Source organism: Balaenoptera acutorostrata, chromosome 11 (genome assembly GCF_949987535.1).
Source record: "Balaenoptera acutorostrata chromosome 11, mBalAcu1.1, whole genome shotgun sequence".
Classification (NCBI taxonomy): Eukaryota; Metazoa; Chordata; class Mammalia; order Artiodactyla; family Balaenopteridae; genus Balaenoptera; species Balaenoptera acutorostrata.
The window spans coordinates 68,783,189-68,797,976 of NC_080074.1; the positions used below are offsets into that span (position 1 = coordinate 68,783,189).

Consider the following 14,788-nt stretch of genomic DNA (forward strand, 5'->3'; position numbering starts at 1 on the left):
CAAATATAAAAACCGGGATGTGAATACATCAGCAGGGTTGGTCCGCTGGCAACAAATATACTACAACAAATTTTATTCAGTGAATACTCAGGTTCCCGTCTTGTAATAATCAAAATATAACAGAAGTTCCCAATTAAGAGTTGTTGGCGATGTGACAAATGGAGGAAAAACTGAACTTAAAGTTAAACTTCTGTTGCTCTTGGATTAAATTTCTTCAGAAAAAACTCTCCCAAAGCTTTTAACTGCTTCCTAAAACAATGATACTTCCCATGCTGCACACTCCCCTTCCCCTTCAGAGACTCTATTCCTCATCAATTACAAGGTAATTCAAACTTCAGTTTGTCTTTGTCATAAAGTGACTTCACCTATAAATTGGGATTGGAGGCCTAGTTATCCTTATAGGACTCTTTCTAGGACTCACCATATACATGACAGGCCAACCTACAGCTGTTTCTTATTAACTGAATCAAATGATAATTATGATAAAATAGTTTAAGATGCTTCTATCCTCCTCCTCCCTAGAAATGGCAGAAATATGCAACAGGGATTTATAAGACCAAGTCTATAACACACACACATTTTACGTTGGATGTGGTACATATTTTTTCCAACTTTCATAACCCTTTGAGTACTAAGCTTTCAAAAAGACCAGACACAAAAAACTTGTTTTGGTTTCAATATAGAAGATAAATATTTCCAAATATTATTGGATAAGATTCATCATATATAAAGGGTCAAGGTGTAACAATGTAGAACATGAGGAAAAAGCAAATAATTAGAGATATTACCATAAACCTGATTTAAGCAAAGTGGAAAAGTAGAGAAAATAGTCATAGGAACACAGATAACAAAGCACCAAAAATATGGAACACAGAGTGACAGGAGCATGGAATGGGAGAAAAATAATGTTAGAGAATGGGGGAAAAGGGATCAAAGGAAGAAATTTTTTAAAGTAATACATCATTGAAAAGTGATCTTACATTTCAATCTGTTAATCTTCTAAAGAATTAAAGTTGAAATTCATAAACAATGTAGAGGCAACTAGCCATGAAAAAATGAAATGGTTCTAACCAAGTCTACATTTATTTTTTTTCAGAAAGTGGCTGAGATGTGACCAGTCAGTCTTCTCAAGAAAATATTATTTTCAAGTTGATTATTTCAATGTAGACATACTGGCTATTCTATTATTTGATTAGTTACCCCTTACTACTCACAAAAAGGAAAAATTAACTAGCAATGAATGAGAAGCTTTGCTTTTGCTCAAAAAGAGGGACATTTAACAACAAAATCTGGTTCTATTTTCTTAAAGTCAGTCCAATTCAGTTTTAATAAAATGTTAACTTAAGAAAAACAAATTCTATAATCTGACAAACCTTATTTTCTACAAAGCCAATGATAACTTTTTAACACAAATTTTACTGGAAAAGGAGTGGTGTAATTTAATGAAATTCTAGTCAAAGGCTATTTTAACTCTGAAAATTCTGATAAATATTTTTTTTTCAAACTATTCCAAAATACAGGTGAAGTGATTTTACATTGCCCTTTCTTTGTATAAATGATATCCTACCCTAACTAAAAAGAAATACAGAGTAAAACATTCTGGATGACTGCTGAAATACATTTCCTTTTCTCATTTGCTTTATTCTTCCCAAGGATAAAGCCTTAATAGAAATAAACCACTTACCACTGACAAGCAAACTTCTCACTATCTATTTCCACTATTCCTGGAGGTGGAGCAACATGCTGTGCTACAACTGCTCTGGAAGCTAAAGAAAGAAATACATTAGCTACATCATTTTTTAAAACTATATGCCATACTTAGTTCATGGATACTGAACCAATTAACACTGACAATGAATACCTTTTAAAAAGGTGTATAAACATACTGAAAATATACAAATTTGAGAAAGAAACGTATAATGGAGCACATATTATACCAGGCGCTATCTTAGATGCTTCATACAAACTGTTTTTTTAACCTCGCAATCATTTGAATAATAACGATAATATGGATTATTTCACTAATATAAACTCTATTTTTCCCACTGTCAGACACTGAGTTTTAACTTTATCTATATTATCTTTCTTAATTCTGTGAGGTGGGAACCTGAGACTCAAAGTGATTAAAATAACTAGGCGAAGGTCACACAGCACAACACATCAATAAATAAGCATCTCTCAGTTTAGTTACAGAAGCAGATTGCATCACAAATAATTTCACTTCTGAATTTAAAAGATTAACATTAACTCTATAAGTGGCATATATAAAATTACTGGATATGATGAACAAATAGCTAACTTCTATGTTGGAACTAATGAAGACAAGAAAAATATGAGATAATATAAACTTAGTCATATTACAATAAGTTTATAATAAAATATGAATCTTACATATTTATAGATAAAAATTATACTGTTTCACCATTGAATCAGCATTATTAATTTATACTTTTTAAACCTACAAAATGTACCTACTTTTTTTCAGGTGACATTTTAGCAAAACTTCTCAGAACCCTCAAAAAAACAAATGAATTTCTAAATTACTGGAACTAGAGGAGCCCCACAGCTCAGCCCAATCTGTGAATGATCTGAAGCAATCGTGACCTTTGTCTGATGAGACCCCAGGCTTCCACTGGGATACAGCTAACAGCAGCCGGCCAGTTATAAATACTTATTCTGTATTAAGCCATTTATATTTATGTGATTTGTTTTAATCTTACATATAGTTCTAAATTTAACTGTCCCCATTTTTCAAATGAAATAATTAAAGCTCAGAAATTAAGTTCACAAAGGAACACATGATGGAAATAGTAGAGCTGGAGATAGGGTGTATCTGGAAAGCCTTCTTTTAGGGGTGCTGAATTTGAATTCAGGTCTGTCACATTTCAGAAGCCATATTGTGATATTCTGCTTCTTAACAGAACATAATAATTAGAACCAAAATTATTTTCCTTGGGCAACCCCAGCCTATCTTTTTTCTTCTCTAACTTGATGACACTGTTACAGAAATACCCTTCTAGGGCCTAAACCTATGTAGAAATCTTCCCTTTTCTTCATCAATTATACTGAGAGTATACCCTACTCTGACTGAAATCTGAATCAATTAACAACCAATTGCAGGAAACATTAGAAACTATGTTGAAATTATGAGAAACTTTATAAACAATGCATAAAGAAGAATGATACAGCCTCAATTAAAAGCATAAACCAGAAACGTATAATTACTATAAAAGTGGCTACAAAATGAAAAGCACTGTCCTCAGGATACATGAAGACATTCCAAAGGATATAAAGGCACGTATACTTTAAGAGGAATCAATTTTCAGATACTCAAAGTTTTGTATATATTCCCTCCTAAAACTGCTTTGCCTGAAAACATGACCTCCTCTTTGATGACTGCTCTTTCACCACCTTGGAATAGGAAGTCTTAACTCTCGCCCATCCTTTAGAGCACTGTAAGATACAGTTAAACGCATGACTCTGGAGCCAGAGAGGCTGGCTCTAAAGTTCCATCACTCACTAGCTGGGAAAGCTACCTAACTCCTCTGACTATAAAATGGGGAAAAGTAACAATACATTGACCTCATAGATCGTCATGAGGATTAGAGGAGTTTATATGTAAGTCACTTAAAACAATGCCTGGCACACAGTAAGTGCTACTATGTTAGCTACAATGATGATGATGATGGTGTAAAAACCTCTGGAATACCAAAGGGAGATGTGGAAATATTAGTGTCCACAAAACTTCTTTAAACCAAGGTATTAGGGTAGGGCTTCTGGTCTATCCCAGTGTTTTATATATTATAGTTAAGGGCAATGTAGGGCATTAGAAATTGGGTATTCTGGCCCTTTGGTGTGTTCTGAATTCAGATATATTATAAAGTGATGACAATTTTTGCTTAATGTCCTTTCCTCCTCTATCCCTCAATTACTATCAAAGAGTGCATTACTTTTGAGACAATCTTGTGTAAGTAAAGCATTCAGAATATTTTAAAGTAATATTGAAGGTGGTGGCATCTTATTTCATTCACATGACAAACTCATTGCAAGTTTAACTATCTCAGAATTCTGAAATAAGGAAGGTATCATAGGAACACAAAGTAACATGTTTTCTTGGATTGAAAAATAAGGTTGGACTTTTTCTAAATAACAAATTGAGGCAAGACACTTTTGATAATAAAGACTAACTTTAACAGTTAGATTATGTGGCAGACATTTTCCATAATTGAATGAGGTAAATCTCCAGTGCCAAGACTTTGACAAAAATGTATTCATGCACATGATAAAAAGCACTTTATCAAAAAACATTGTAGTCTTGAAATGAACACTATGTAAATTTTCCTAACCCAGTGGTCCTCAAAGTATAGTGCCCTGACCTGAAGCATCAGCATCTCATGGGAACTTGTTAGAAATGAAAATTCTCCGATCCACCTGAATCAGAAATTCAGGGTATGGAGCCCAGAAATCAGCACTTAAGCCCACTGGGTGACTCTGATGCACCGTAAAGTTTGAGAACCACTGTGTTAACACTTCCTCAATATATTAGGTTAAACAAGGTACATCCAAGTAAAAGAGTAGCAACTTATAATTTACAGTCATATCTTGTTAATATCTTTTTGATATATTTTCATAAACTTAAAAGTAAGTATCTATAATGACTGGGCAACAAATAATTTTACAAGTCAAGTACTGTTAATTCTTTGATTTCAACCAAAACAAAGGAGAACTCAAATTGTCAGAAGACCATTAAATACAATTTTAATAATTTTTAGATAATTATGAAGAAATTTAAAGAATTTTAAGTTCTACCCTCATCTTATTACTGATGTGAACTAGATTTCCAACTTAAATCTATAAAAAGGAAAAACAGAGATAAAATTAATGCTGAACCCAATTTTATTCTAGCAATAAAAAATATTCATTCAGAGACACACTAGAGTAATACTTCCCAGAGAACAAGGGGAAAAATGTCTGTCTATCTCATTAAGAGATGTACTTCCAATAATTGTATCTTTTATTTAATAATTATTTACAAAAATCTGTAATATATTTACTATTGATTTATGTACTATTTATTGCTAAAACTTGTAACAATAAAATAAATTTTTAAACACTTAGAGCTTTATAACAGAAGCCTGAAAAACTTTAAATTAAAATGTCTATGTAAGCATTGATAGGGTGGTGGATATGAGTTCAAGGAGAAAGAGGGATAGTATAAAATTTCTCATATTACAAGTTTGTGTTATTTTTTAAATGGATGGTGGTAAGCATCAATATTCCACTGGATACAAAAAGTGTTGTAACTTTTATTTTAAAATATCAATTTAATATACACAAAAACATATTATTTGCAACTATTTAAATTATGATAAATTTAGATGTCAACCTAAAAATGGGTGAAAGGTCATGCAAGTTTTCATAGTGATGAGCAGAAGTGAGCAAAAAGTTTGAAGATGACCATTCCATTAGAAAGCAGTATTAAACAACCTATGGGGGGAAAAGCCAAACTATAAGTGTTAACTAATCAAACAATTCAGAGTTGTCATTCATGATGAGCAAGTAATAAAGTGCTCACCAGTTCAAAAATGAACTCTTTTAGGTTCTTAGAGGCCGATTCAAACCTCTATCAATGACTTACTACTACGCAAGCAAGCCACAACTCTCAATATTTAATTTTATCCATTTATCAACTCTTAGTTTGGGGGATGGGTTCATTTATTAAGGTCACAGGTAGCAATAAGGCAAAAACTAGTAGTTTTCATCAAAATTACCTTTGAATATTCTTCAAATGACCCATTATAGTTCAATGTATCACTGATAATCTATTAATTCCACTCTTTGTTGAACACAGTTTCTCTATGGCCCTCAATTAACTTAATCTTTTAAATTAATTTAAAAGTTTCTCCTTTAAGAATAAAAGCATACCCCCACTACCCACTTAACTGGCAGTATGAACTGTTTCATTTCCTTTTCAAGGTTGAGAAACTATTAATTTCTGATCATCAATTCTCCAATATGTATTGGGCTCTTTAACATCTATTGCCTATGGGCGAAAGCTCACTGAATAGATCAGCAGTCAAAATTACCTACTTATTTCATGCTTTCTATTACTGTCCAGTTCTGTTAGTTGAATTCAAGTAAGTTAAGTGCACATACGATGCAACTCTACCATATACTGCAGAAAGACATAATGGAAATCAATGAGATATGTGACACATATTACATACTTTATGTAAATAGAGTATACAATTTTGATAATATTAAATGAGAGGAGAACAAGACAGCTGGAGAGAGATGAGGAGAGTCTGAACTGAGGCATAAGTACTGGCAATCAAAAAGGCCAGAGAGAGTATTTAGGAAGACTCAACAAGATTTGGTGATTAAATGAATGTGGTAGTTAAAGATTAAGGATAATGAGATTTTTGTTTTAAGGATAGTGGGAGAGGTTGAGAAAGATCTAAATGCATTTCTAGGCTGAAGAAGCAAGTAAAGAAAAAGAGGTTTAAGATATAGGAATGAGTAGCTGGGAAAGACTGATATTCAGAGTACAGATTCAGAAGTAGTTAACATCTCTTCCTGACACAAGGGGAAGTTGAAGGAGAATGAGTTCAGATGCTAATAAGTTTGTAAGGGAAGGGGGAAGAAGTTGAAGAAATTCATGCCACACAGCTCCCAGAGTAACTACAAAGTGTTAAGATCAACTGAGAAAGTGAGCATCCTCCATTAAAACACAAGGACAGAGAAATGTCTTGGGAATGGTAAGAGAGCAGGTGAGGTGAAAGATGGATTGTTTTTGTTAGGACAAATGAAGGTGGAGAACAAAAAGGCTGAGAGTGCTAAAATATAAAAATCATAACTCATAATGAGCCAGGAGAAAGAAGTTCAAGAGCTGAAGGACAGGTCCGAATTCTAATTAAAGATATTTGAATTAAATAGAGTTGACCCATGGGATCCTAGGAAGGGTGCACAAGTACAGGTATATACACATGTATTAGCATTTGTATACACATGCACACATGTCTGATCCTACCGATTCTGTGGTGTTTGGTCCAAGATTTAGAAATAATAGGGGTATTATACTTATGTATTCTGATGACCACCTGAGAGAATTATAAGGCAGCATATGATTAACCAATTCCTGGTCTATCAATCTCCAGTGAATGAAATCATAAACCCATTAGGGCACTTAATACTCTCACAGTTGTGAACAATATCTAATCCCTCACACTACTCTAAACCCTTCTCAACTTCATTTCTCTATTCTACTATTCTTCCTCTGTGCTCACGTTGATCCTGCTGCTCCTGGAATGTATAATATCTAAGAAATTAAAGTACATACTCAATTCTCATTTAGCCTACTCTACTGTAAAATATCAGTTCCCTGTACTGCATATTTAAATTTATCTGTAGTATTAAATCTGACATACCAATAACCACACTGAAAAAGATTATACAAAAACACTAACCTGGGGCAGATGCTACATGGGTCTGGGTTTGGACTTGCTCTACAGCTTGTGGCCTAATTTCAGATAAAATTTGATGACTGGAACTTGGATGTTCTATGAGTTTTACTGCAGCCAGTGCATCGGGGCCAAACATCTGAATATCCATGGAAACCAGACACACTAACATGTCTAAAATAAAAACCAACAGTTATTAGTCAATAATACTGTAAAACAATGACATCGCTGAAAAACACATGCTATACATATATAAAACGCTGCTTCTCAAATGCCAGTCTGTGAATCATTGTACATCAGAATTATCTCTGGATCCTTAAAAAAGATTTTTAGGCTCAATCTCTGAAGACTGATTTAGAAGCTCTGGAGTGGCTGTTAGGTATCTTCATTTTTAAAAAACTTCCCAAGTGATTCTGATGTGTAGTCAGATTTAGGAACCACTGATATGGAAAGTACATCTTAATTTCTCAATAATAATACTTTTCAAGCCAAATCTTTATTAACTCTGATTTTAATATTTATACCAAAGAAAGAAATCATTTGAATCACTGAGCAAAATGTTAACGTGACATGTTTTAGTAAGTGTGTTTAAAACTGACGACCCACTAAGAAGGTGAGTTCATTGATTTTGAGGATAATACCACTACTAGCATTTCTAGCAAGAGAAGGAAGCTTGTTCCACTCAGCTTTAGTTGCTTAATAGTAGCAGCTGACCACTTAAAACAGATGGACCTGCCCCCCAGAGTAGGACATAGCCATCTTGTTGATTTCAAATTTAATACATAGTAATAGAAATAAAGAGAAGAAGTAAAGATTACTGATAGCCACATGCATCCTGGTCTCTACATAATAGAAGTTTCTTGCTTATCTAAAATAGGCAGAAAGTATAACACAAACAAGCGTGTCTGAAAGGGTAATGACTCCTCAAAATAAACAGTAAACCCCAAATATCAATTGTGATTTTTTACAGCAACCACATTAAATATTTTTTCCTTAATAAAGAAAATAACTTAAATGCTTTTTGTGGTTTAGTCTTACCTATGCTCTTTTCTACTTTTGCAATTTTTGTGCAAGCTACATCTCCCATTTCTGTGAGCATATATAGCACCTCAAGTGTTGAGATTACGAGCAGCACATCAGGTAAAGTGAGATGACAAATGATCTCTCTGTATGAGTCCTGATCGACATATTCACAAATCAAAACACCATTATCCTCTGCTTTGCAAAGATTTCCCAAAATTTCCATGCCTGAAAAGCATACACACACAAACATGTATTTATCTTTTAAAAGATGATAAAAAGCTTGTGTACTTTAGACAATGAGAAACTTAAGTGAGCGCTTACCCCTCATCTTTAAAAATCTATCCCTTGACATTAGGCATTTTGTAACAGTATGAAACATCAGATGAGTAGTTTTGAAATCAACAGGATCCAATAAAAGCTGGAAAAAAAAAAGGACACTACTGTTTAGATAGGCTTCTTCCAATTTAGATCCAAATGTATATTTCAAATTTAATAAAAATGAGCAGAACAACGTTACGTAACTTTAAAAAATGTAATTACTGTGAGAATAGCCATCAATGAATCTGGAGCATCATTTCAAATATTTCTTTTTTTCCACAAAAGTGTGTAATACCTTTAGGCAAAAACTATATGTAAGCATTTAATATCCTATAATTATGGCAAATATAATAATCCCACATCCTAAAATTTTAAAGTAAATATTGTGCTAACTATAAAAACTGTTTTAAGCTACTGTCACATGCTTACCTCAGCTGCAATATTTCCTAATGTGTCAAGGCCTAATTGCCTTAGAGAAATAAAATGACTATGTGCAGAAAGTAATAGGAAACGGAGACAGGTACGATTAGCTGCCAAGAGCTTAACATTGCCCTCCTCAAAGGAAAGATTTCGCAAAATCACTGCAATCTGAAGTACCCGTTGTCCTTCAATATCATTAATGCCCAGCTTTCGAGGTGGATGAAATAAAGATTCCCAAATCCATTCTCCTGATGTACCTTCTACAAGAGAAGAAAACATATTTTACTTAAACTGATATTTCACTTATTATTGGTATTTCAAAGTTATTTAAAATATTTTCTCATTGACTTACCATGAGACTTGCTTCTGTCAGAAATGAGGTCACGTACTTCATTATCATCAACAATGTCTTTCCAAAACTGTAATGAGAAATTATTACACTTAATTCTGACAATTTGAAATAACTATTCTATTACTTTAAAAATAGTCACACATACTATAAAACTATAATAGTTCTACTATTTTTAGTTCAAGTAGATATCACTGTATTCTATGTACTTAGTTCTTTGACACAAATGCTAGATTTTTCTATAGTTCAAAGGTGTCGTCTTGGCCTGGGGCCCACAGATCCCTAAAAGGTCTGTGAAAAATATAGGGCATCTGTGAACATGAATGAGGAGAAAAAAATGACATCTTCATGTTCATTAACCTCTAACTAAAATTTAGCATTCCTTAGCATTTTCTTCAACTCTGAATGTTAGAAAATGAACCACAATAGTAATAGCAGAACCTCTGACACTGTCACCAATATGAATCACAGATATTTTCAGATCACTTTATAGCTATGGAAAATATCTAGAAATAGTGTTTATGCTCATCAGTACTTAAAAATCATGATAGTCATTAATCCCATTAGTAAACTGCATACAGTCACAGTATTCCTATTTACAGACTCCTGAGACATAGCTGGCTAGCTACTGAGCAAATCTACATCTAGAAGAAAATCAAACAGCAAGTGGTGAAGTATTTGTGTTCACAAATTTGTAACCCAGATATTTAGGTTTCCTTTCCAGTATTCCATATCAACAAACTGTTTTTTGACCTGTAAGAGAAAGGAAATGAATCGAAATCCACTGCTTCATCTTTTTCAGGCTAAGAAACAAATGCCTATATATTAATAAGTCTATACAAAATGAACGTTAATTTTAACTTTTCTATTCCATTTTATCTTGTTACTTTCCTACTAATGAAGAAGCACATGGGCCACTAGTTCACTGTTTATTTCTAAACATTCTGATGTATATTTCTAAATGATTGTTTTTTAGTTTTGGGAATTAAAGTTCCTTTGCATTTAAAGTTACTGATCTGAGAAAAGGTCCACCACCAAAATGACTCACTGCAAAAAAACTCATAATAAAAAATGTTTGGTAACAATAAAAAGGAACTCGGCATATGAAGGAATAAGACAATGTTCAATAACCAAGGAAAAAGGGCCACAGGAAATTCAAATAATAAAGATATCAGAGTGGAATTTTAAATGATCATGGAAAATAAACAAAGAAATAGAAGATAAAATCGAAAAGTTTGGCATGTAAGTAGAAACTATAAGAAATAGCTAAATAAAAATCCTAGAACTGAAAATAAGAACTCAATGGACAGATTTAACAAAGGATTAGAGTCAACTCAAGAAAGAATTAGTGATTGGAAGAGACGGCAGAAAAAAATACCAAGTTAGAAGCATAAAGAGACAAAAGGATGAACAGAATAAAAGCAATCAAGACACATACAGTGAAAAGTTCTAACATAAAATTAATTGGAGTTCCTGAGGAAAGATAGAAAGAATGGGCAAAAACAATATTTGAAAAGACAGGGTTGAGAATTTTCTAAATCAATTGAAAGATGCCACACCATAGATTTAAGAAGCACTCCAAACTCCAAGGAAAGATAAATAAAATGTGTAGGAACATCATAATAAAATTCCTGAAAAGCAAAGAAAAAGAAAAATCTTAAATGCAAAGGTGGAAAAAGGGACAGATAACCTTGAAAAAGACAACTAAAATTACAGGAAACTTTGTAACAGAAATAATGGAAGCCAGAGGACAATGGGATATTTTCAAAGTGATGGAAGAAAATATCTGCCAAAGTAGAATCTTTACACAGTGAAATTGCTCTTCAAGAATAAAACTGAAATAAAGACATTTTCTGACAAATGAAAACTGAGAAAAATATCATCTGCAAACCTGCACGGGGGAAAAAATGCATGAAAAGGTAGATGTGATTTAAATCAAAATAAGTGCTGAATAAATAAAATACTAAAAAAAGTCTTATGGGTAAAAATATATATAAAATTAAAATCTATGAAAAATGCTTGGAAGAAAATTTTGCTCAGGCCGTAACGGTACTGCAGTAGTCATCCCATCATAAACCAATATATATAAAACAATTGCTTTCACAGACTGGACAAGAGTAATGCAAAACCGTAATCACTGAAACATGGGAAGCAAATGAGGTGAGCTCAGTGACTGCCCCATATCTTTACATAAACACTCTTTCTAGACAACGATACAGAGACAATAAACCCAAGAGGTCACAGCAATTACTAAACTGAGAAGACATTTTATATATATATATATATATATATATATATATATGTATGTATATATGTATATTCTCTCTCTCTGTATATATATGTATATACACCCAGCTAATTCAGGTCCAAAAAAGACCATACCTTAGGAATAAAGATAAACTAGTCCTGTATTCGTCATAACAAAACTTAAAAACAACTATCCATATATTAATTAAAAGCATGCCAGAACAATGTGCAACATTCTTGGAAGACACCAAAAAACAGACACTAAATAATGTAATAGTCCCAATACCTATATCTAATAAAAAATTACTAGATGTACAAAGGAAGTGGGAAACATGACTCATAAGTAAGGCAAATATCAGTTTCAACAAAAAAACAATAAACAGAAACAATAAAAATAGTGAAACTAGCAGACAAGAACATTAAAACAACTATTATTAAATATGCTGAAGGATTTAAAGGAAAATATGAATAATTAAGATGAATGTGGGACAATATAAAAGAGAATCAAATGGAATTTCTAGAGCTGAAAAACATAATATCTGAAATAAAAAAATATGACTAGATGGGCTTAATTGGAAAAGAGAAAATAAAGACATAACAATAGAAACTATTCACAATGAAGTACACAGAAAACAAAAACGTCTAAAAACAATTAAGAGAGCCACAGTGACCTGCAGAACAGTTCCAGAAAAGCAGGAGGGGAAACGAAAAATTTTTGAAGAAATAACTGATAAAAACTTCCCAAATTTCATGAAAAATACCAAACCAAGAAGCTAAATAAACCTCAAGCAAAACAAAACTAACTAAATAAATTAAAAAAACACAACAAGGCACATTAAAAAAATCAATGACAAAGAGAACACCTTAAAAGCAGTCAGATAAAACATATCACAAAAGGAAGAACAATAAGAATGAAACTAACTTATTGCCAGTAATAATGCAAACAAGACGGAAATGAAATGTTACCTTTAAAATGCTCATAAAGTATAAATGGTCTGAATGCATTGATGAAAAGGAAGAAATTGTACACTGAAAGGCACACTGAAGGAAGCAGGAGAAGAAAGCCTCAACAATAAGCCATGTATAAGAAACACTATATATAAAACTACAGATGAAAAGCAGTGATGGAAAAAGATATATGATGAAAACATTAACCATAAAAATGCTGGTGTTGATAAATAATATCACACAAGAGACTTCAGGATAAGGGAAATTACCAGAAGTCAGAGAGAATAATGCATAATGACAAATAAAATCATCAAGAAAATATAATAATCCTAAATGTATGTGCCACTAATAATTGAGGTTCAAAACACATGAAGCAAAAACTGACAGAACTGATAGGGGATACAGACATTCATAATTATAGTTGATAATTCCAACATTCATCTCTCAAGAAATCACAGACCAATTATATAGAAAAGCATTAATGATACAGAAATCTTGAACAACACTGTCAATGATATTAATTATTATCAACAAATATTACATCCAACAATAGTACAACAAACATTCTTTTCAAGTGTGCATAAAACAGTCACCAGAAAGACCATATGCTGAGCCATAAAACAAGTCTTGATAAGTTTAAAAAAGATTGAAGTCATATAGAATATGTTCTCTGACAAAAATGGAATGTGATTAAAAATCAGTAATAATAATTATGAAAGTAAATAATAATAAAAGATAGTTTGAAAACAGTCAGAAATTAAACAGCTTACTTCTATATAACCCATGAATCAAAGAAGAAATCACAAGGAAAATGAGAAATACCTTGAACTAAATGATAATGAAAACATAACAAAAATTGTGGGAAACGGCTAACGCAGTTTATAGAGGGAATTTATAGCAATATATGCTGATATAAGACAGGAAAAAAAGTTTAAAACCACTGGTCTAAGATTATATTTAAGAGACCTGAAAAAGAGCAATAATGCACAACAAAAGTAGTATATAAATCAAAAACTGAGAAAGCAGAGATGGAGTTGTTCTATTGTCCCTGCAATTATCTAAGAAGAGGTAAAAGTACTAACTTATTAAACTAGTAAGGATTAAAATATAATCTCTAATATGATCAATGAGAAAACAGAAAAAGTGTATGTAAAAACTAAGTGGGCAGAAAACTGAATAATAAACAACATTCAGTCAAATCAATTCAAAAAGGTAAGAAAGGAGAAGGAAAGAAAACAAACCTGAACAGGCAGGACATATAGAAACCAATTCAGAACATGGTAAATTTAAACATAATTATATCAAAATTACACTTAATGTAAATGGAATAAATGCACTAATTTAAAAACAAAGTTTTACACACAGGAAAAAAAAAAGCTGAAATATATGTTATTTACAAAAAAAAAAATTCACCTAAAATATAAGGATAAAAAAGATTGAAAGTAAAATATGAACTATATAAACATCAACCAAATGGAAGCTGATATAGTTATATTGATATCAGACCAAAAAAAAAAAAAAAAAGGATAAAGGAGACTTAAAGGTAACAAGAATGCTTTACAATATGTTCAATTAACCAGAAAGGTGTAACAACTATACCTGTGTGCACTAAATAGCCCATTCTCAAAATATAAAAACACAGTTATTATAGAACTATAACTATAAGCTGAAAGAAACACACATCCTCACTCAAACTGGGTGCTTTTAACATATCTCTCTTCATAAATGAAGAAATAAACAGCTGAAAAAGCCAGTACTTATGAACTGGTTCATCTGTATCGTTTTTCTAGACTCCACGTATATGCGTTAATATGAGATATTTGTTTTCCTCTTTCTGACTTACTTCACTCTGTATGACAGTCAGTTTGCAAGGCAGAAATAGAGACACAGATGTAGAGAACAAATGTATGGACACCAAGTGGGGAAAGCGGGGGAGAGGGGAAGGGGGATGAACTGGGAGATTGGGATTTACATATATACACTAATACATATAAAATAGATAACTAATAAGAACCTGCTGTAT

At 32.2% G+C, this 14,788-nt stretch overlaps 1 protein-coding gene across 1 annotated transcript in view; it reads right to left on the bottom strand.

Moving 5' to 3' along the window:
• The window catches only part of ARID2 (AT-rich interaction domain 2), a 175,000-nt gene that overhangs the window by 46,492 nt on the left and 113,720 nt on the right, over positions 1-14,788 (bottom strand). The window contains exons 7-12 of the mRNA XM_007179224.2: positions 9,574-9,640; positions 9,231-9,481; positions 8,805-8,901; positions 8,499-8,708; positions 7,467-7,634; positions 1,685-1,766 (exon numbers count right to left, since the gene is read on the bottom strand). Of these exons, the coding sequence (XP_007179286.2) occupies positions 1,685-1,766; positions 7,467-7,634; positions 8,499-8,708; positions 8,805-8,901; positions 9,231-9,481; positions 9,574-9,640 (875 nt within the window). The remainder of the gene's footprint in view (positions 1-1,684; positions 1,767-7,466; positions 7,635-8,498; positions 8,709-8,804; positions 8,902-9,230; positions 9,482-9,573; positions 9,641-14,788) is intronic.